This window comes from Apostichopus japonicus, chromosome 7 (genome assembly GCF_037975245.1).
Source record: "Apostichopus japonicus isolate 1M-3 chromosome 7, ASM3797524v1, whole genome shotgun sequence".
In the NCBI taxonomy this organism is placed as follows: Eukaryota; Metazoa; Echinodermata; class Holothuroidea; order Aspidochirotida; family Stichopodidae; genus Apostichopus; species Apostichopus japonicus.
Window position 1 is genome coordinate 662,011 of NC_092567.1, and position 24,324 is coordinate 686,334.

Here is a 24,324-nt window from a genome sequence, read left to right on the forward strand (position 1 = left end):
TTAGCCTCAAACCTCGCCTGTGCGTAGTAAATGTTGGAATATCTAACCAGATTTAAATATGGGACAACCACAGAATAGAGACAATACACGGAAGCATTTATTTACTAATTACCAGGTGCGAAAAATTATTAACTGTTTGGTAAGTAAGTTTGGAGAACAATTTTGGTTTGGAGAACAATTTGAAAGTTCATGGGAGCAAATTTTTTGGTTATTCACTAGAAATTAAAAATAAAATGCAAAATACTACAGCTCTGTATAAAATCTGTTATGCATATTTGCATGTGTGATGCATTTTGCCTATTTTGTGCAGCTGGTTGCTGTTGGTTACCAAATTCTCTGTCATTCTTGGAATGGATTTATGAATATTTCGTATGCATCCTATTTAAGATGTTACCTCTTGAATATGCAAATTGTTTGGCAAAATATTAGTTGTTAATGTGTGACCAATAGTCATGTGATAACATCTGCAATGACCAGCTCTTATGTATATATTTATGTAACACTGGAAGGAACATGTGTATTATATTGTAAAAGCTAACATAGTCCTGAATATTGAAGAATATAATTTTTGATGGAAAACTGAAACCTCATCTTTTTGTATTTTCTTTTTCATTTTTTCTACTAGTTGGGTTTTGATTGTTGTATTAATCCTGGCTGGTTTTAGTTATGGTACTACTTGGTTTGTTTCATTACATGTAATTGTTTAAAGGCATTGAAGACTCGCCCCAAACCTTGTGCTGCATTCTGAAAAAGTTAACTGGGTATTGACTGTAGCTATATGAATTGACTGTACACTAGTGTCTAATTTACCGACGGTGCCAGGCCAGTATTTTTTGGGATCGATGGTGGTGTCTAACACTTCTGTTACACCTCATCGGAAACTAGGTCAGATTACCGGCATGAGACGTTTTTTTTTGTGCGCAAGTCTTCACACCCTTTAATTGAAATTGTAATGAATATTAACTTGCTTTCATAAAAGTAGTGCTTTACATACCTATTTCTACTTACCTTCAGGTTCTCTCTGTAAATCCTATACACTCTCAGTGAAGTTCCAAATAGCTTTTTTGAATTTGAGTTTGTCATCGCGTTCTAATTAGTTTACTTTGCAAATCGCGATAGAAGTACCTGCGGTATTCCTCTATTTCATTCCAGACACCCAGTAACCGTTTTAAGATGAACTGAGGGCAGTATTTAACTTAAATTATGATCACTGGGTCGGGGTCAACGCACAGTAACAAAGCTGCTGGAAATGAATTCACCTTGATCGACTGGGCTAAACAAGAAACATGACACAGTGAAAATTGTTAGGCAATGTGTTTCTTGAAGCGTCGTTTCAGATAAACGCAAAATCAGCTAAGATAACAGCTCCATATAGGTAAATATGTGCGAGTAACGTAGCGTTACGCCCATACTCTAGGGAAATATGATCAAAATAACGAAATCACCATTATTACTAGTTTGTAGGCCGAGCTACAATAATAGGCTACTAACGTTTGTGCATAGGCTAGCCTAATTTCTTAAATCTTGCTTAGGCTTACAAGTTACAGTTACAGAGACTTAGTGTAACCTTGCGACAGTGAAGTACCTATGTTTAATTGATCATACTGTACGAGTATATAAGACCCTATCGTTGGTTAGGTCTAAGGCTAGGCTAGTTGGTTTCAGAAAGAATATGTTGGACGTATTTCTTCATTATATAATGTTGCATCACATAGGGAGTACAGTAGCCTACACACATAAAAAACAATTGTTGAGCTGTGATAATCTTAGCCTGGCCTAGCGTAACTAAACCATTTATGACTATGATTAAACATGACAAAAGTTGGGCCTAGGCTAGGCCTATTTCGTACTGGATAGTGATGATTTGGACTTAGTTTAAAAGTTCAATTAAGGTAGATCGTCTTTCATCAAGTTTGTGAAAATTGCATTTAGAGATTGTTAGTAAACTTCAATTGGGGCGTAGGCTACAGCCTATTCTAAGCCTAGGCCTACTGTATGTTGCTGTTACTTGTACTGACCAGTATGAAATTCCCAAGATGGCATTGTTGTTCCTACTGTTCCTCATTAGACATAGGCCCAAACCAACATCCTACTGTGGAAATAATTTAGTGTTCAAATTTTTGTGTTTGTACAGTACTTTGAAGGATATGAGGTTTGTGTTATCATGGTTTCTGTGCAAACAACTGCTATATCATTACACTTGCACAGGAATTTGACCATTTTAAATAGCATTTGCAATGCTATCGTGGACAAATGATTCCATGCCTATGCTTAGGCCCTAAGCATTTATGTTGCAGATGCATTTTACTATGTGTTACCAGATAAGTTATGCTCCTAGTACGGTATGTGCATAATGCAAGTTGTTCATATATGTGTAAAGTGCTGTCATTTTAACATATTGTTATCCAATTATGCCTATTGGTTGTACTACATCTGTGATGCCAATAAATTTGGTTCCCTTCTATGGTGAAACCATAAGTAGAGGTTCTTCCCATACCTTTGTGATAGATTATCGATGTTCATGTGTGGGCATCTGCCTGTTGCAGAGGTAGCCTAAGACTATGTCATTTCATGAATGTTATTTTGTTATCGGTACGGTTGTATAAAGATCCATTTTCCATCAATAGTGTGGATGCCACCCACATCTATATTCAGTAAACCAACTCTATGACCTCTCTTTTCTATTTACTTTAGCTTTGGTTTGAGTCAGATTTTACAGACGTCGTCAAATGGTTTAGCCATCATTCACCATCGCAGGGAACAAAATGGATGCCCAAGTGACTGCCATGTTACCAGTCCTTGGTGGTGGAAATACCACAGAAATTTGTAACAAATTGCAAGAATTTAACAAAGAGGTACAATGCCTTATAACTTGTGCAGTAATCAGTTAAATTGTTAGTTTCTCAAATCCAGATTTAAATGTGCAAGAAATCTGACCATAAATACAGTGTTGACAATAGTGAGAAAAAATATTGATTGCATTTGCATCCATGGGCAACAGCTTCGAATGCAAATAGGGTAGAAAACTGAACCAGTTTTTTGGGGTTATATGTAAATCAATCTATCGTCAGCTTCTGTTGTGTGGGCAAATACACTTTGAACAAGAATGTTATTTAAACATGATGGTCACTGCAGGGAAACAAAAATGAACTGTTAATTTGGCTGGTGATTTGAAGCCCTGAAGACAGATTTCAAAGTCAGTCTTGCAGTATAAGGATACTTCTTTATGCAAAAACTGGCAAGTCAAGCTGCGTTTTGAATTTTGTAATTATCAAATGCTAGCAAAGTGCTGATAAAGGAATAGCTATGGTTACTTTTGTGTGTGTGTGAATCACCTAGATGTCATGGGAGTGCAAACCAAAAAAACTACATATATAATGAAGAAATCATACAATATTAATCCAGGGGCTTTTACTATTCCAAAGCTTCAAGCTATATTGTCACACTGTTTAGTTACGATTTCCAAAGCATTATCACACTGTTTAGTATATCTGTGTGTTTGGTGGAAGCATCCATTCACTACATATTTCCTATTTATTACTGTAATTATTAATGCACTTAAGAGAGTGTTGTGGGAGTCAGAAACAGGAATTACACCAGCCTTCTGTGCCATCTTGATGTTTTCTTTAATATTCCTGCTTAGCATTCATTTGGCTGACTGTACACCTATACGATGGATTCAGTATCAAAACAAAAGTCTGTCTGTTAGATGTTACAAGTGTAAGGACAAACATTTGAAGTTAAGCTTTAGCAGCAAACTGATTTGTAAAACACTTTTCCTTTTTCATGTATAATATAATAATCAATATTTTGAATTGTTTAATCTTCTCAGCATGCACAAACGTTCGCCTTTGGACCCTTGCAGACTAAGACAAAAGAAGTAAGTATCAGTTGGTTTTGACTCGTTAATCATGATCGAGATATTTAATTGTGATGTAGTTAGAAAGACTAACGATTTAATCCTAACAGGATCTAACAATGTAAGAAAGTTACCGACAGATGAACGACCACTCTGCTCTGAGTCTAATTCATCGCAGGTGTTGCTCATGCCTGGGTTTTAAAACACAGACTTATGGCACAAGAACTTTCTCATATAGGCTCCTTACCTGTAATTGTAAAACTCACTTCAAGAACATGTTAAAAATGGTTTCAAATCGGTTCTTCTTTTTACTAATAGGTATATGTTGTAACAATTGTTAAGTGCCACAAAAATGATTTCATAGTTTGTTTGGCGCTATATAAAAATTATGTATATTATTATTATTATTATGATTAATATGATTATAGATAAAGTTCACATTCTGAGGAAAGTTCACATAATGAGGAAAGTTCAAAGTAGACTGCTGAATGGCAAGTAGCTAACTTGACTTCACTGACTTCTTGAGGCCACTTGAGTTTTATACTTGTGGTATACCTGTGTTATACTATTGTTATACTTGTGGTATACCTGTGTTATACTAGTTTTATACTTGTGGTATACCTGTGTTATACTAGTGTTATACTTGTGGTATACCTGTGTTATACTAGTGTTATACTTGTGGTATATATACCTGTGTTATACTATTGTTATACTTGTGGTATACCTGTGTTATACTATTGTTATACTTGTGGTATACCTGTGTTATACTAGTGTTATACTTGTGGTATATATACCTGTGTTATACTATTGTTATACTTGTGGTATACCTGTGTTATACTATTGTTATACTTGTGGTATACCTGTGTTATACTATTGTTATACTTGTGGTATACCTGTGTTTTACTAGTGTTGCTTGTGGTATACCTGTGTTATACTAGTGTTGCTTGTGGTATACCTGTGTTATACTAGTGTTGCTTGTGGTATACCTGTGTTATACTAGTGTTGCTTGTGGTATACTCATCTTATACTTGTGTTATGTATGTAGTTGTGTTATTTGTGTTATACTCATGTTATACTTGTGTTATGTATACTTGTGTTATATTTGTGTTGCTTGTGTTATGTGTCCTCTTGTAACTTGTGTTATGCATACTCGTGTTACTTGTGTTATAATCCAGATCTCTTCAATGCTTAAGCTTTGTTTCCTCATTCAAGTTTCCTAGACATATTTCACTCTGTGTAGTGTTTGCATGTTTGGCTGTGTGTGATAGATCGTTATACTTCAAATTATGAATTCTCTTATTTTGATCTGATTAATATCATTTATCATCGTTCTCCTCGTAGGAGTTTGTATCGAGCCTGTTGAAGGTTCTGGGCTCTCAGTCGAATCCAGAATGTGTCCATCTCAGCTTAGAGGCAGTCCGCATCCTCAGCAGGGAGAAGACGAGGATGTTTCAATTAGAACAGCCGACAGGAGTAAACACCCTACTCAGATTGGCTGGTCTTTCTAATAACGGTTATGAAATTAAGCCTGAAAGTAAGACATTTCTCCATATTTTTGTTATTTGCCCATTTGTTGATCATTTAGGTATGTTCTTGCAAACCATTTCGGCAAAATATTGATATATATATGTTTTAAAATGCAAGATCTAATAACTGTTAATTATGCACAAAACAACTTTAATGTTTCAATTAGTTATTCTTTTTTTGAAACTGTAATGTTGCACTTAGTTATTCTTGTTTTGAAATATTATATTTCAAAGTAATGCTGACAACAAATATTCCATCTGTTTGCAAATTAAAGATGTGTTTAGAAGATCATTTGTAGATCTAAACATATTTGTTTAAGAAAGATATAATCATACCCTGTAGGAAGGAGCACTACTGGTATAGTTTCATGAACACTTTTAAACTTCTATTTCTCCATCTATTAAGCTTTATACTCATCAGACTTCCTGCAGTTAGCTTCCTGCCCTAGAGCTTGCTGCTGTGATTGCCAAAAACTGTTGTTTTTGAAAAGACAATGCTCAGCATACTGTTAAAGCTCTTGGAATACAGACAGCCCTTGAGCAAAAACAAATTGTTTCCTAATTATGTTTGTAACTCTTCTGTTTATGATTTCCTAATTATGTTGTCCTTTTCTTCTTGTTTCTATTAAAATGAAATTAATCAAATTTGGCAAGTTCTTGAAACCAATGCTTGTACTTCATCACCCTCTTTACTCTGGAAGAAATCCTTCCCCTGTAATGTCATGTCTCAGTTTATTGTTAGGTTGACATTTATTGACATTTGTTGTTTTTTCATGTTTTATTCACAGTTATTACAGAAGCTCAGAAGTGTTTGTGCAATCTAATTTATTTAAGTACCAAGGTTCAGAGAATTTGTGGGTAAGTAGAAAACTGGGAGAACTTATAAAAAGATGTTTTACTACTTGCCAGCTTCATATGAAAATAATACCTACATCCCTCATTTTAACCTTTCAGCGCTAAAATTCAAACACTTGTGTTCATGGTTGAGTTTAAAATTGTTGCTTGTTTATTATTTCAACAACTTTGAAGTAAACTCATTAATTCATTTCATTCTATGTTGAGATGATATCCTTGTATTGTTTATTTCACAATCAATTCTTTTTCTCCAACAGGGAGAGTAATGAGTGCACAGCCAACCTGCTTGCCAGGGTTAAGCAGTATCACAATGCTGCCATCACTGAGGATATGAAGGTACAATAGCAACTGAACCAGTTATCATTTAATCTTTTCTGTTAGTGGAAACTATTCTACAGTTGCAGAAATGGTGTAACACTTGATTGTCTGGAAGTGAAGCGGCCATGGCATTCTTTGTACGTGTGTCCTTTGTATGTGTGTCCTTTGTATGTGTGTCCTGTGTATGTGTGTCCTGTGTATGTGTGTCCTGTGTATGTGTGTCCTGTGTATGTGTGTGCTGTGTATGTGTGTCATTTGTATGTGTGTCCTGTGTAGGTGTCCTGTGTATATGTGTCCTGTGTATATGTGTCCTGTGTATGTGTGTCCTTTGTATGTGTGTCCTTTGTATGTGTGTCCTGTGTAGTGTGTGCTATGTATGTGTGTGTCCTGTGTAAGTGTGTGCTGTGTATGTGTGTGCTATGTATGTGTGTCCTGTGTATGCGTGTCCTGTGTATGTGTGTCCTGTGTATGTGTGTCCTGTGTATGTGTGTCCTGTGTATGTGTGTCCTGTGTATGTGTGTCCTTTGTATGTGTGTCCTGTGTAGTGTGTGCTATGTATGTGTGTCCTGTGTAAGTGTGTGCTGTGTATGTGTGTGCTATGTATGTGTGTCCTGTGTATGCGTGTCCTGTGTATGTGTGTCCTGTGTATGTGTGTCCTGTGTATGTGTGTCCTGTGTAAGTGTGTCCTGTGTATGTGTGTGCTGTGTATGTGTGTCCTGTGTATGTGTGTGCTGTGTATGTGTGTCATTTGTATGTGTGTCCTGTGTAGGTGTCCTGTGTATATGTGTCCTGTGTATATGTGTCCTGTGTATGTGTGTCCTTTGTATGTGTGTCCTTTGTATGTGTGTCCTGTGTAGTGTGTGCTGTGTATGTGTGTCCTGTGTAAGTGTGTGCTGTGTATGTGTGTGCTGTGTAAGTGTGTCCTATGTATATGTGTGCTGTGTATGTGTGTGCTATGTATGTGTGTCCTTTGTATGTGTGTGCTGTGTGTGTGTTTGTGTGTCCTTTGTATGTGTCCTGTTTATGTGTGCCCTGTGTATGTGTTTCCTGTGTTTGTGTATGTGTGTGCTGTGTATGTGTATGTGTGCCCTTTCTATGGGCTGTTGAAAGCCCTCTTGCAAAGTACATTGAGCAATCAATTGATCTATTTGATGATCATCTTTTCTTGTTTGTCCATGTTGTCTTCACAACTGTAGGCCTACTTGTCTCTATGTGTGCTTACTAACAGATCAATATTGAATAACTAACATCCAGTTTCACAGATCTCTCATCCCATGTAGTGTAGTTCATGGCTTCCACAATAACTTGATGATTAGTCATTGTTATAGAACAAAGGCTTACAGTACAGTAACTTAATATCATTTCTGGTGCTTTTGTTACCAATCTGGTTAGTGAACTCATAACTCCATATATATGCTTTCGTCCTACATGGATATATATATCTATACTACAAAGGAGTAAAATTTATTAATGTGTTTCTCAGTGTCCATTGTGTTGTTTAATCTGTGTATATGTTCTAAGTTATGTTATATGTTTATCATGGAATGCAGGCTTCTTAGAAGATATTCACATGAATTGGCAAATGTATCTCTAGTTATGCATCTTATGTAATGCCATGGTTTGCTCAATATATGTTTACTCTTAGTAGGACCGGTGTATGTAGGAGGTGAGGGGGGGTGTGGGTGTGGTATAGGAGGAGAGGGGCAGGGGGGCCCTGTAGTGTAAGAGAGGCGCGTGTAGGATGGGGATGCCATGTTGGAGTTTGGCAGATATCTAAGGTTGTTTCATGTTTCAGAAATCTACATTTCTTCTTCTCTTGAGTGTATTCGACATTCTTATAATTCTGTCATTTCTTTTATTATTTCTTCATTTCAGTTTTTTGATATGAGATTCCTGTTCCTTCTCACTGCACTTTGCCCAAACTTGAGGTAAGTCCTTTGTCTTTCAAGCTCTGTTGTTATCGAATCCATATTTCTGTAATCACAAATCAATGTGGTTTTAACCCTATTCCCCCCCCCCCCTCCCCAATTTTGTAGGAAGCAAGCAAGTTGTTGCTCCCATCCAAGTTTAGTTTAGTTTAGTAGAAAAAAAGGACCAGGAGGGACACTCAAGTCCCCATCAAGGACCCTATAGGAGAGAAGAAAAACTGAAGACACAAACACTCAGACCCGATAACAATGCTTAAAGTGCTTGTCCAAAGCATTCTTAAACCCATTCACACTACTTGCAAGTAAGACTTTCTCATATTAGTGTCGAATGTCCAATCTAAATGCTGATAACACACACACTTATGGATTGTTAGTGTGTATTAGCATTGAATGTCCACTCAAAATTCATCTTTAAAACTAGTTTCTAATGTGTGTTGTGCAGGATTAACATGTTGAAAAAATATCAATTCTCTCAACTTGTAATAATCCTACCAACCTAACAGGACTGGCTTGTAAAAGTGCTATTCACTGTAAGAAAATGATAAGTGGATAAATTGAAGAGCTGTCTTCATCATTGCAAGGACAGTACTGACCTTCTTACTTTGTTTTCTTCTCATCAGAAATAGGGTTCGTTCAGAGTACAATGGGGTGGCCATCCTCACAGATCTGTTAGAGTCCAGTTGCTTCGGGTTACGGGAGGCAGCGGCCGGCGGTTCCACGACGTTGTCCGAACCGGATCAACTCAACGAGAAGCAGACGGACATGGCCTGTGAAATACTGAAGGCTGTTTTCAATACAATTATTCATGCGACTGTCGGACAAATTGTAGGAGTAAGTCCTAATTAGATTGCACTAATTAGAATGTATTGAATATACATGCAAGGAATTTCTAACTATTTTGTATGTTTTTGGTTATTTGCAATTCTTGCATACTTGTATACTTGCATTCTTGCATACTTGCAATGTCCAGAATAGTACTTCTGGACATAGTACTTCTGAAATAGTACATTTGGAATAGTACTTGCAATGTCCAGAATAGTACTTCTTCAAACACAAACAGAAGCTGTGTTTGTATTTGATATTGATCCATATGATTAACTACTGATATTACATCAGGCAAGTGTATGAGGGACAAGATAAAGGCAGTTCTCATCTTTCCGAATCAGTTTAGAATGACAATTGTCAGTGTGATGAATTGGAGACAGTGAAGAGTTGACCAGATTCATTAGAATAATACAAATCTTACAATATTATCATGTTGTTGGAAGAAGCAGAATTGAGTATTAAGAACTAATACATCTATGCTATTTTCATGTGGATCCTTCATTTCGTTCAACTATATAGTTTAAGGGCATGCTTCTTGTTTGTATTGTAGGAGAGCGATGATGTCATGAGAAAGCAAGGTCAGTTGCTGAGAAGGTTACTGATGGCAGAGTCAATATCAGATGACAAGACAGATGAATTGTCCAGGTAAGTGACATTACATCGCTAATAGGGGATGACAAGACAAATGCTGTGTCCTGGCAAGTTAGAGCATATATTAAAGACTAGATGACAGTGATAGCATATTGCTAACAGATGCCAGGACAGATGAACTGTCCACGTAAGTGACAGCACATTGCTGTATCAGGTAGCAGGACAGATGAACAGTCTTGGGTAAGTGACAGCACATTATTAGGTATCAGATGATAGATTAAGTGTTCAGATACATCACAACTTCTTTCTAAACAAAGACAGTGATAGACTTATTAATCAGATTGTCTTAGCATCTCAGACCAACAATGAATTTTCTATTGAAGTGCCATTATGAACTAGGCTGTATTTGGGAGCTGGTTTTAAGTTAGAGTCAAGTTAATACTATGCTACTGTTTGTGCTGTATGTTTTACAGTCAGACGATCAACGTTCTCACCTGTCATCTCCCAAGTCAATGTATCGGCGAACTCATTCCAGAAACGCTAGAGGGCGCTGCAGGGGGCAGAGCTATGTACGATGGACATAATATGGATGCAATTGTAAGGATCTTGAACTTTGTGGAAAATAGAATAGACAGAGTAAGTATATATTGCAAATCAGGAACATAAATAGTTGTAGTCTTTGTGTATATTATTGATATAAACCTCATATTCCTTGAACAATGTTTGTAGTGGATAGATCTTTTTTGTAATTTAATGAGATCAAGTGACTGAATAGAGGTTCAAGCCATGATGGGATTATTGACATGTTATTTATAGCTCTTGTTGCTAACCGTGGTGTGCAATAAGTAATCATTTACAGGGGGAATGGTACATCAAAACAATCGCAACTCTTTGCAACTAAACAAATGTTTTCTTTTCTTTGTCCCGGTAGACTAACAGGAATTCTGGCAAAGGAGTTGTAGAATTGCTCAGCCCCAGTTTTAGTGCACTCAGCATCCTATCAAAATCCAACCGACACATCCGCAAGTTCCTCCGAGAAATGGTAAAACTTTTTATCTTTATTTGAATATCACTTTTTCTTTGGTAGCATCATAATATTATGCTGTCTGCAGTGTAGAATTGCACTTGGTTAATGATTGAAACAGTTTTAGTATGCAAAATGTTTTTTTTTTTGTGGTGTGAAGTGCTGTGTATAAACAACAGAGACATGAATTTAGTAAACTGCTTGATGACTTTTAGCCATGATGTGGACTGATCTTATGAGTCAGTTGTGTGTTTTTGGTCATGACTTGCGATCTGACGGTGAACTAAACTTGAAACTTAACTATGGGGAATTTGATTTCAATAATTTCTGTTGTTGACCGGAAAATTGAGTTAGGTTGCTTGTGGAGTCTAGTGAGATAGAAGTTACCTTACTCCTTTTTTGCCAAACCTTATCTGAACTACTTCAATCAATGACTTGGAAATAATGACAATTTGATCAGGTGAGGTAATGATTCTGTGAGTCACTTGTCTAGTTAGACTTCAGCAGGTGACTTGAAAATTACTTCCATCAGGTGACTTGAAATTATGGCATATCATCACTAGGATGTGAATTACTTGTGACTTGTATTACAAAGTGACTCACTGTTTAACTTGAAACAGCAATTTATCAGGTGAACTTGGCATTCAGTTGATAAGAGGAACATGGTTTGAAAATATCAGCTCATTGCTTGGATGTGTCTGATTGGCAACGTCTGGTTTACTGGATTGAAACTGACCTTTAACCTCAGTTTTGAATCTCCAAACAGTACTCATTCATTACAATATACAGATGTTCCATATTTCCATGTGCACATGTATCTCAAATTACATATTCATACTCTATATTGTCATATTAGATACATATTTTATTCAGATGTTCCATATTTCCATGTGCACATATCATCTCAAATTACATATACTCATACTCTTTATTGTCATATTAGACACATGTTTTATTCAGGTGTCCCATATTTCCATGTGCACATGTATCTTGAATTACTAGATTCATACTCTATATTGTCATATAGGATACATATTTTGTACCCTAATATTACATCTCCAGTCGTATTTATTTACAAGGTTACTGCAGCTTTTCATTTGTTGTATTACCTCTCTATCTTGCTAGGTTTTACCACCTCTAAAAGAAGCCAGTAAACTACCAGAAGAAGGTGGAGACCTCAGAAATAAGTAAGTGTTAGCCATAGTTGTGATTCCTGTAGTTGCAATTATTTGACCTCAGAAATAAGTAAGTGTCAGCCGTAGTTGTGATTCCTGTAGATTTCATTATGTGTCCTCAGAAATAACTTAGGGTCAGCCGTAGTCTTGATTCCTGAAGATGCCATTATGTGACCTCAATAAGTGTATTTTATATGTGTATTTTCTTCCCTTCTCAGTTAAACTCCTGTACTGTACCCTATTACTGTACTATATCACTGTACCCTATTACTGTACCCTGTACCCTATTACTGTACCCTATTACTGTACCCTGTACCATATTACTGCACCCTGTACCCTATAACTGTACCCTGTACACTATTCCTGTACCCTATTACTGTACCCTGTACCCTATTACTGTACACTATTCCTGTACCCTGTACCCTATTACTGTACCCTGTACCATATTACTGTACCCTGTATCCTATTCCTATACCCTATTACTGTACCCTGTACCCTATCACTGTACACTATTCCTGTACCCTGTACCCTATTACTGTACCCTGTACCATATTACTGTACCCTGTACCGTAGTACTGTACCCTATTACTGTACCCGATTACTTTACCCTATTACTGTACCCTGTACCCTATTACTGTACCCTGTTACTGTACCCTGTACCCTATTACTGTACCCTGTACCCTATTACTGTACCCTGTACCCTATTACTGTACCCTGTACCCTATTACTGTACCCTAATACAGTACCCTGTACCATATTACTGTACCCTGTACCCTATTACTGTACCCTGTTACTGTACCCTATTACTCTACCCTATTTCTGTACCCTGTACCCTATTCCTGTACCCTATTACTGTACCCTGTACCCTATTACTGTACCCTATTACTGTACCCTGTACCATATTACTGTACCCTATACCCTATTACTGTACCCTGTACCCTATTACTGTACCCTGTACCATATTACTGTACCATGTGCCCTATTACTGTACCCTGTACCCTATTACTGTACCCTATTACTGTACCCTATTAATGTACCCTATTACTGTACACTATTACTGTACCCTGTACCATATTACTGTACCCTGTACCGTAGTACTGTACCCTATTACTGTACCCGATTACTTTACCCTATTACTGTACCCTGTACCCTATTACTGTACCCTGTTACTGTACCCTGTACCCTATTACTGTACCCTGTACCCTATTACTGTACCCTGTACCATATTACTGTACCCTAATACAGTACCCTGTACCCTATTACTGTACCCTGTACCATATTACTGTACCATGTGCCCTATTACTGTACCCTGTACCCTATTACTGTACCCTATTACTGTACCCTATTAATGTACCCTATTACTGTACCCTGTACCCTATTAATGTACCCTTCTCTTGGTCCCACACACTTCTATTCACTCTATGGAGGTCTCCTCTCTTTCTCTAGCTCTCAGTTCTTGATTTGTCTCTTCTTTTCACAATCTATTCTCTGTGGTTTTTGTGCACAAAGTAGTTGACATTGCTTCTAGGATGCCATTCAGAGAACATGCTTATATTTTTTATCTTCTTGTTTAGACTTGTTCGATTGATGACCAGTACCTCCACTGATGTCAAAGAGTCAGTCGCAGACTTCCTCTTCATACTCTGCAAAGAAAGTGGTAAGTAAACAATCTTCTAAAGATGGTAGTTGGCCTCTACCCTCCACAAAATCCTGACACATCCTTACATGGCAATCAAGCAAGGCTGAAATTGAGGAACCTTTCGAACACGCAAAAACTGGCCTTCCACTCTCCTGAGTAGTATTAATATTTGTTTAGCAGTTTTGACTTTTAATGGCACTGAATTTGAGCTCATAAAATACTATAGTTCCATCTAGGAAAAGTGCGATACATCTTTGCAGTTGTATAGCAATTTAAGTATTTTGCATAGCATTTTGCTAAGAATATGTTCATAGCCTATGCTATGCATATTGGATGTTTGACATTGACAGTCTCATAACTAAGTGCTTTGAACCATAGATGAAAGTTGAGGAAATTCCAGGTTGTAGTTACGATACCAGGATTCATGTTGCAACACTACCGGTTGTGTGAAATTTGCACTACCGCACAACGCTACAGTATAGATAACACGCATTCGGGACGGATATAATAGCGCCCTCTGTAGACAGTGCCCTCTGTAGACAGCGCCCTCTGTAGAAACCTTGAAGATCCTCCATTGGAGTACTTGGTAGTCTGCAGATAAGAATTCTAATCTGAATATTAATTTTGTTTTCACCAGTTGAGAGACTCATCAAGTACACTGGATACGGTAATGCTGCTGGGATGCTGGCCAGAAGAGGTCTCCTGCTCGGAGGAAGAGGCAGTGAGGACTACAGCAGTGATGAAGATAGTGATACTGAGGAATATCAACAAATCAGAGATCAGTAAGTTATAAATATTACTTACAAGTTTCTTTAAGGCCCTGTGTCGAAAAAAAAACAGCTGCAACTGCTGCAAACTCCCCTGTAGCTAACCTGAATCAATATCCAATAATAGGGATTACCTCGGGTCCTCCTAGGCAGATCAGCAGTGCCTATGATATCAGGCTCCACAACACCAAGGTTGTGTCCTACATAGCCCCCCCCCCCCCTCCAGCCTCCTACTTTTGATACGGTGCCTAACTTGAACTACGTAATAAGGTCTGCTTATATGCAAGATTCCTTACTTGCAGTAGAAGTTTCGCCCCATAGTAGTCTTTAAGCTGGAAGATATATTTCAGACTGCTAGAGATAAGGCCGTATGATAACAGCTATCTAAATATACTCCAGCAACAATGAAATGATGATCTAACTCGTCAATCATTCAGAAGTCTGCAGCTAGATGAGTTTGACAGGTCGGAGCTGTTAACTAATGTCATTCCTACCCTTCATAATTCACAGCACTGGCTTCCTGTTGAATCATGCATCAATTTCAAACTTCTTCTCCTCCAAACTTTCAAATGCAACCCCCCCCCCAGGACCCCCTTTGCCCCCAGGACCTGCTTACAGAGTCTTGTCCACAAGTACACCCCAACTGCGCTCTAGCACTATAGTTTTTGCTTGTTTCGCCTACTGTAGTCACTTAGTTAATTGTCATGGTGCTACTGGGTCATCTTATGCCTTTTTGTGGAGTATTCTTCCTTCACAAGTTAAATTTGCTGAAGCTCTGTCTAATTTCAAAGCTCTAGTTAAGATTCCTCTTGTCTCAATGCTATCGTTTTCTTCTCAGATACAGTGTCCTCATTTCTCAGCATAAGGAGGCTTAAAGTTTGTGTTGCACTTAATGTTTAATAATGTTGTATTAATGTTATTCCTTTTCAGATATTGAAGGAGCTGTTAATGTCACACTGCATTTGTTATGGTGCATAGCAACTATTTTCTAGACAAGTGGTTTGCTCTATTTGTGACAATTTAGTTATCTGCATTATCTGGTAAACTTTGTGGAAAGGGTATTTTAATTCAGCAACTGAAATTTGACACTTAAAAAAAAAATATTGAGCGTAATGCCTTTCAGAGTCACCATAAAAGAATCCAATCCAATCAAATCAATTGCATATCTTTAGTTTGTGATTCTATATCGAATCTTCTAATCTTCTGTGTTAATCTTCTGTTTTAAGGATAAATCCAGTAACTGGTCGAGTAGAACCAGAGAGGCCAGATCCAATGGCAGGAATGAGTGAAGAACAGAAAGAAATCCAAGCACACGAACTGGCAAGCATGATCACTAGAATGTCAAGGTACATTCACTCTTTGATTAACCTCCTCTATTACCATGGAGTACCTGTCCTAATCCTGCCCCTGCCCCCACTCCTCGTTTGTAATGCCACGAGAGTTTTGACACTTGGCAGCAACCCATTGATCTTCTCCCCCTCATCCTGCCCCCTCCCCCACTCCTCGGTTGTACTTGTAATGCCACTAGAGTTTTGACACTTGGCCGCAACCCATTGATCATCTCCCCCTAATCCTGACCCCCACCCCTCATTTGTCATTTAATTAACACTAGTTTTGACATTTGGCGGCAACCCATTGGTCATCTCTACCTAACCCTCCCCCCTAACCCTCCCCCTATCCCTCATTTGTCATTATAATGCCACTAGGCAACCCATTGATCATCTCCCACTAACCCTTCCCCCTAACCCTTCCCCACCCCTCGTTTGTCATTATAATGCCAATAGAATTATGTTGCTTGACTCTGCTTACTTTCCACAAGTTCATCCATCTTGGAGTTGAAGAGGCTCAAATGCAATCCTAAGATCAGCTCAGGGGGCTCCCCGACACATCCAAAACCTATTGCTACCCAAAACCTTAACTGATAAGCATTGTGTATTGGCTTTCCTATAGAGAGAGTTCTTTATATGGTATTTGTGCTGTGAGATATCTACACCCATCTTCATTGAACTAACACATGTCATGCCTGATTCAATTACTATGTATGGACAATGTAAAGGTAATTGTTTACCAGTGTGTTAATGATATTCAATATCCAATGTTACATATTCAAGGCATACCTACACTGTACAGTTATTTTGAATATCTCATTTTTCTGTTCATTTATCAGAGAGGGAGTCATCCAGCCCATGGCGGTCGGGGAGGATGGGAATCTCATTCCTCTCGAAGAGAGGTTGGCTGCGGCAGTCTTGGAGGAAACACCACCATCCTCAGATCCCGAAAACTGAGTTTCATCATCCATAGCTAAGTCGATGAATGGTGGGAGAACTCTTTTAAGCTGCATGTCACGGGAGATTTTAGTCATTGCAGATATTTTAATGTTCTTTCCGGGGGGTTTGTTTTGCTACAGTTCATCTTTAGTGGCATAGCTAGCCCTTATCAACAGTTACATTGCTGCTAGCTAAACTCACTATAATATTAGCTGGCCAGGAGTGTGTGGTGGCATGGTACCCTTTTGGCACCAGCACAGGAAACCATCAAGGTTTATAGTTGATGTTTCCATCCTGCTCAGAATGCCAGTTGGATCCTGCTGGTATTGTGACTGGTTCCATACTGGTATGTTTGGTGGTACAAGCTATGGGGGGGGGTGGGGTACATTCAGTCACCATTTCTGGCCCGTTGAGGTTCCTGTACTTGGGTCCACCACTAGTGCAATATTAGCTGTTTTCCTCAATGCAGTACTGTCAGTTCCATGAAAGTGGCATTGCCACTTCCATTGTTGGCAGGTTCTGTTACTGGTGTCATTGCTGGTTACATCAGCTCTACCAATTGAAGTTACATCCTGGTTACTGTTACCGGTTACAACCTGGTGGTAACATGATTGGTTCCATTGTTGAGATTGTTGGCAGGTTATGTTACTGGTATCATTGCTGGTTACATCAGCTCTACCAACTGAAGTAACATCCTGGTATTGTTACTGGTTACAACCTGGTGGTAACATGATTGGTTACATTGTTGAGATTGTTGGCAGATTATGTTACTGGTGTCATTGCTGGTTACATCAGCTCGACATACTGAAGTTACATCCTGGTTACTGTAACCAGTTACATCCTGGTGGTAGCATAATTGGTTCCATTGTTAAGATTGTTGGCAGGTCCTGTTACTGGTGTCATTGCTGGTTACATCAGCTCTACCAACTGAAGTAACATCCTGGTTACTGTTACCGGTTACATCCTGGTGGTATCATGATTGGTTCAATTAATTAGATTGTTGGCAGATTCTGTTACTGGTGTCATTGCTGGTTACATCAGCTCTACAAACTGAAGTTACATCCTGGTTACTGTTACCAGTTACATCCTGGTGGTAACATAATTGGTTCCATTGTTAAGATTGTTGGCAGGTCCTGTTACTGGTGTCATTGCTGGTTACATCAGCTCTACCAACTGAAGTTACATCCTGGTTACTGTTACCGGTTACAACCTGGTGGTAACATGATTGGTTCCATTGTTGAGATTGTTGGCAGGTTATGTTACTGGTATCATTGCTGGTTACATCAGCTCTACCAACTGAAGTTACATCCTGGTTACTGTTACCAGTTACAACCTGGTGGTAACATGATTGGTTCCATTGTTGAGATTGTTGGCAGGTTCTGTTACTGGTATCATTGCTGGTTACATCAGCTCTACCAACTGAAGTAACATCCTGGTATTGTTACCGGTTACAACCTGGTGGTAACATGATTGGTTACATTGTTGAGATTGTTGGCAGATTATGTTACTGGTATCATTGCTGGTTACATCAGCTCTACCAACTGAAGTTACATCCTGGTTACTGTTACCAGTTACAACCTGGTGGTAACATGGTTGGTTCCATTGTTGAGATTGTTGGCAGGTTATGTTACTGGTATCATTGCTGGTTACATCAGCTCTACCAACTGAGGTTACATCCTGGTATTGTTACCGGTTACAACCTGGTCGTAACATGATTGGTTACATTGTTAAGATTGTTGGCAGGTTATGTTACTGGTGTCATTGCTGGTTATATCAGCTCTACCAACTGAAGTAACATCCTGGTTACTGTTACCGGTTACATCCTGGTGGTAACATGATTGGATTCATTGTTGAAATTGTTGGCAAGTTATGTTACTGGTATCATTGCTGGTTACATCAGCTCTACCAACTGAGGTTACATCCTGGTATTGTTACCGGTTACAACCTGGTCGTAACATGATTGGTTACATTGTTAAGATTGTTGGCAGGTTATGTTACTGGTGTCATTGCTGGTTATATCAGCTCTACCAACTGAAGTAACATCCTGGTACTGTTACCGATTACAACCTGGTGGTAACATGATTGGTTCCATTGTTAAGATTGTTGGACGGTTCTGTTACTGGTGTCATTGCTGGTTACATCAGCTCTACGTTACTTCCCTGTACTGTTACCGGTTTCACCCTGGTGGTAACATGATTGGGTACACTTGAAGTAGTTACTCCTTACAACTGTATATATCATTCCCTACTATGTCACTGGGACCAATTTATCATCACTTACATCAATATGGACTCAACACTGCTTTTCTCACTGGTAATAGATTTTCATCTCAGCTCATATGCTGGCAACTCAAATGCAATGCCTTTATTCATTGGTGGAGATCATCTATTAATAACAACAACTGATTTGGCAGATTACTGTGCCTGTGAGAAAAAACTGTCACAGAGACAAAAAGATAATGTGCTTAAAGAAACTGTTAATATGTGAAGTCAGGGAAAGGCAGATTTCTTTCTGAGCCATCCAAAGATTGATTGAATATTTCTTTGTGAGCCATCCAACGATAGATTGAATATGTCATTCCACTGGAACAAGTGTGAGGTTTGAGATTTCATGCCAGTTCATGTACTTCATCATCACCAGTGTCAGGACAATTGATTTATTGGGCAATAAATGAACAAACCTTGCTTGAAAACAATTGTGTTAATATTAATATATGATTTGTTGGTAGGATATTGTGCTCCTACTGTGACCTATTCAGTCTTAGAATGTTAAGATAGGTCGTTAAAGGCACTTACATTAGGTAGATGTTCTAAATAGCATTTACTAACTCTGAAATATTTGTTGAAACATTATAAGGTATAGTTTTGACATTCTGCATCATATGATTCCAGACATATCAATTGGTTTACCTGTTAATATCTGAATGTCCTATATGTCTGATACCACACATTTATTCCTATTTCTTCGAAGGGATGAATGTTTGTGTATTTTACTCCATGAATTTGAACAGATTATAGCTTAAAACTTGGCTGAAAGTGTAAAATATTGTAATAGTTTCAGATTTGAACTTGTAAAAGCAGTAAGCATAGCTGGCTTTTCTTTGCGTTTTATGAATGCCAACAGTTAAGGTTATTGCACAGTTAGCTGACGTAATACTGTTCTTGGGTACATTATTTTAAATGTACGCTGTAATGGATTGTGAACATAGGACTGGTTACATATTCTCTAATTGGAATAGTTCAACAATTTAGCATTTTGGAACTGTTAAATTCAACTGACTGTGTTCTTGTGTGCATTATTTCACATATAAGCTGTATGGATTGGGAAAAGTTGGGACTGGTTGCATAACCCCTCATTGGAAAAGTTCACCAGTTGTTGAAATATTAACTTGGTTGACTATGGTTTTGTATAGATTATTTCACATGTTAACTGGGGGGGGGGGGGGATCGTCTGGGAGTGTGCTTTGAAGCCAATCTAGGGGTATAACATTGAGTCATATGATTTTATACAGTGAGTCAGGAAGAATTGGAACACTCCTTTGGGCCCAGGATGCCCTCCATAAAAATGTTTATGTCCCCACCAAATCATTGAGGGGGAATTTTAAATTTGTTTGACTCCAAAAGTAAAGTGTGGATGTACTTGTTGTGTAGGACCTGATCTGTGCAAGAACCTTGTTGGATACTTTGAAGTCAGTAATGGTCCAAACCTTGATTTCCAGATATCGTGTCTTCACGATAACTCGCAAGTAAACATGTATGAACCTTCTCTGCAGGTAAAATGTAACCAAACTGTGTGGATGTCAAAGTCATTTGAGTTAAACAAGATGTCTCCCAAAGTTAAAGGATTGGTTCAGGTGTTTGACATGTCTATTTTGTATGAAAGAGCACAAAAAGACAAAAAGAACAGTGAAGAAACTACCATGATAGCATGCTCTGTTAAGGAGATATGACTCTTTGAAGATATCAAAATTTCTTTGAAAACGACTGGTGTAGAAAGACTTACTGTGAGGGTGTGACGTCACATCCTCACTTCCTTAACATTTGTGAATATATTTCTTTAAAAATTATTTACATTTTTTAACACATTTGAAAATAATATAATCAAAAATTCTTCAGATGTTTAATCTCAAATACTTCCTTTGACAAATATGAGATCTCCTGACATATCTTTTGGTTGAAAGTCATGAAATCTCACAAAATGTTGAGAGAAAAAAACAAAGACTTTTCAGGAATGTGAGGATGTGACATCACAGCTAGTCAGATTTTAGCAGTTTCTACACAATCTGATAAAAGTTTACACTTGAATATCTCTTTAACCGAAAACGATATTTGAACATTTTTTTCACCATTGTGTTTCTTTTATTGTCCTCTTTCATATAACATAAACATGTATGACAACTGAACCGATCCTTGGATCCGATCCTTGAACCGATCCTGTATGGACAAGCTTACTATTTAGGATCACACGAGTGTAAGAACATTGTCGATCACTTCAAGTCTACAATGGACAAAAGTCTGTCCGCAGTGATACATTCCATATACTCATGTAAAGTATAACAATGAATCTGGTTGTCTTTGCAGTTAGTGACATTTAATTAGTTTGCCTATGAAATCCAGCATATAAATTGGATGTTAAATGTGCTTGACAAAATGATCATAAAAACAAGCTGTTTTTGTGTGTAAATCTAGCTATTTTAGGCCTTGAATAATGTTTATGTGTATATCAGGAAAGTTGAATAAATAAATGGTTATTGGCGGTCAGACGTAACTTCTGTTTGACAGCAGCACGTAATGATGTGCAATTTTTGAAATTGTGACTAAATCTGTTTCCATCGAAAGTAAATATTAGTTGTTGCAGTAGAAATTTAATGAAACAAAAAAATTCATGTGGTTGAGTTAAGATAAAAGGGACGTTTATCGGAATCATCTCTTCAGCGCGAAAAGGTTATCGGGGGAAAATAATATTCAGACAATTAATTTAGCTGAATTTTGAAATATTAGATGATTGGCACAGTATCTATTTGTAATATGTCTCATTACGCAATAACTCATTAATACCTCACTGAAAAATGAGACAAAGTGATTAAAAAGTTGGCTTTTGAAGAAAAAAAAGTCCTTGAGTTAGGTGTAAAAGTCTGACTTTTCTTCCATATGAGTGGCGTATTGTTTACCAATAGACAATCTCTTCAAAGAGGAGTTTAAGGTTTTCGACTACAAGTTTTACATTAGATTGCCTTTTTGTGTTTTTATTTTGTACGTTGTTTCAATAATCCACGAATAAAGCCCATCGAAACCTTTTTCTAAATGCACATAAGTTACAAAATGAGAATCAGTAAACATTTGTCACTTTGCATTGGCATTCTGACATGAAACATACAGGAATCGGATCATTCCACAAATTTTTAATAAAAAGTAGGCTAAAGACCTAGATGTGATGTGCTTAAAAGTGACTCGAGCTAAGTTTAAGCCTTGCCAAATTATTGATTTTACATTTTGCATATATAACCATTGTTAATTATTCTGTAAATATGGTAAATAAGTGGGCATGATTTTTTTTCATAACACCCCCTCCTTACCCTCCTTGCTTTTATATTTCATATATTTCATGCGTGCTGGTAGATCTTGTTCTTATAAGATATTTTATTTCTGCCTCCTAAAGAGGTTGCTTCAATATAATATGTTGGTGCACATACCAAGTGTTACAAGCATTTCCCTTCCTGGTCATTTGAAGTTATCGCTTCCAAATGTGGCTCAAGGATATTAACATATCTTATTGAAGCAGGCATGAGCTTTTTCCGCGAATTCGTGGAATATGCGTGATTTCTTTTCTACCTATTATCCTTACACACTGTAGCATACGCAAACTGGAGCCTATACCGCAATTTTTGCAAAGTTCGTGTTTTTTTTTTATTACCCCAGGCTCATCCCTGTTGAAGCCTATTGAGGACAATATCCGGCGTTTTCTCCTTCATTAGGAAACTGCTGCTACTATATCCCGATAGTCCAGAGGAATGTTGTAACACTTTGTATGTTGAAAGAGGAACACATTGATAAGTATCTTGGTGAAATTTGGATTCGAGATCACAACAATTGATGTTGACTCGTTATGTACTCAAACAGTGCGATTTTGTTGCCAGTGTGCGACTGTCTATACCTGCTTGGGCACAATCTGTGATAATTTCAATTCTCAATATCTCGTTAACGGCTATGTAGAATTGCCTGCAAATTTCAATTAGGATACTTAGCAGGGGCTTCTCTTTCATTAGTTAAAAGATAATTTTCGTCTGGATTATTTTTTGTTGTTGAACACCACAATATGCATGAGAAAGTTCTCGGTTAATAATGACTGCAATGAGTGCCGCCTGTGTTGCATGGTTTTTTTCACCACAGAGGTTAAAAATTGAGGATTTTGTTCTTGTTTTTAAAAGTTATCAAAAAGCTTAGATGATCTCCTGACATGCCAAAGATACCAAACACCTCTGATAAGTGAAGGGGAAACTGTAATATATGGTCCGTGAAACGATTTGGCTCATAAGGCGTTTCATGCCGGGAATTGTTTACGAAAAACCGGCTTTCTTTTCTAAAGAGACTGAGTTTCAATTCATTTTGAGTACTTCGAAAAGTTTGAAGTTCCTCTGAGAACAGTCCTTCTGACCCATTGACATCTTGTCCTACATTTTGTCCTACGTGAAATGTCCTATGTGACATCTTTGTCCTACATTGTTAATTTCGTGAAGCCGTTTTTTTTTATATATTTTTTTTTATCTTTTCGTATATTTTGGAGTACCTCAACTGTCAACCAGGTTATGGATTATGTATCTTTCCAACTAACTTAATTTCAGCTCCATATCTCTGTCATCCGAATATATTACACTTTGTGTTACAAACATTTCCTTGAATTCCTTTGTGAAATTCCGGCAAAATAACGTATGGTATTTTTATTTTTGGATCAAGAATTTGAAACCCTATAGAGTATTTCCTATATTTTTTGGGGGACAAAAAAAAGTTATGCCCTTAGAAGTCTGGAGAGGTTTCAGATGTGACGTCATTTTGTACGCGATTTTTTGACTACAATAAAGTAAACTATAAGATATGTCATCATGCTTTGTAAAGTTTGTTATATATAGTAATAAAGTAAACTATAAGATATGTCATCATGCTTTGTAAAGTTTGTTATATATAGTAATAAACGTAATAAATGGCAGAAAATAAATTTCGCATCTCTGCTTTCATCTGAATCGACGTATTAGCTAGTCATCAGGGTTATTACATTTAGTAGTAGCTGTGTTAACTGTGTATACGTACAATCTGTTGCACAATCATTATATATCCATCCGTCCATCCATGTGGGGAATGTTCAATGAACGGACGAAACCGCAGAGGGTCGCAATAGTCCACGATGTCCATGATGATGCTTAGTGTTTCAGCAGGTATATATATGTAAACAAAACCCGGGCAACGTCACCCCTCCCCCCCCCCCGCCAAAATAGAAATATCATGATTGTAAATTTCTGTAATTTTTGGTTTTGATGATAATCGTAACCTATGCAT

At 37.6% G+C, this 24,324-nt stretch overlaps 1 protein-coding gene across 1 annotated transcript; it reads left to right on the forward strand.

The window, feature by feature from the left end:
- Nucleotides 1–1,218: 1,218 nt before the first annotated feature.
- LOC139970243 (chaperone Ric-8A-like) lies at nucleotides 1,219–23,986 on the forward strand. The gene is made up of 16 exons (XM_071975901.1): nucleotides 1,219–1,375; nucleotides 2,695–2,855; nucleotides 3,833–3,880; nucleotides 5,201–5,393; nucleotides 6,174–6,243; nucleotides 6,498–6,576; nucleotides 8,434–8,486; nucleotides 9,107–9,317; nucleotides 9,862–9,956; nucleotides 10,376–10,538; nucleotides 10,834–10,944; nucleotides 12,052–12,113; nucleotides 13,676–13,758; nucleotides 14,378–14,522; nucleotides 15,734–15,853; nucleotides 16,675–23,986. The coding sequence occupies exons 2-16, from the start codon at nucleotides 2,766–2,768 to the stop codon at nucleotides 16,790–16,792; spliced, it is 1,641 nt and encodes a 546-aa protein (XP_071832002.1). The 5' UTR covers nucleotides 1,219–1,375; nucleotides 2,695–2,765; the 3' UTR covers nucleotides 16,793–23,986.
- The last annotated feature ends 338 nt before the right edge of the window (nucleotides 23,987–24,324 follow it).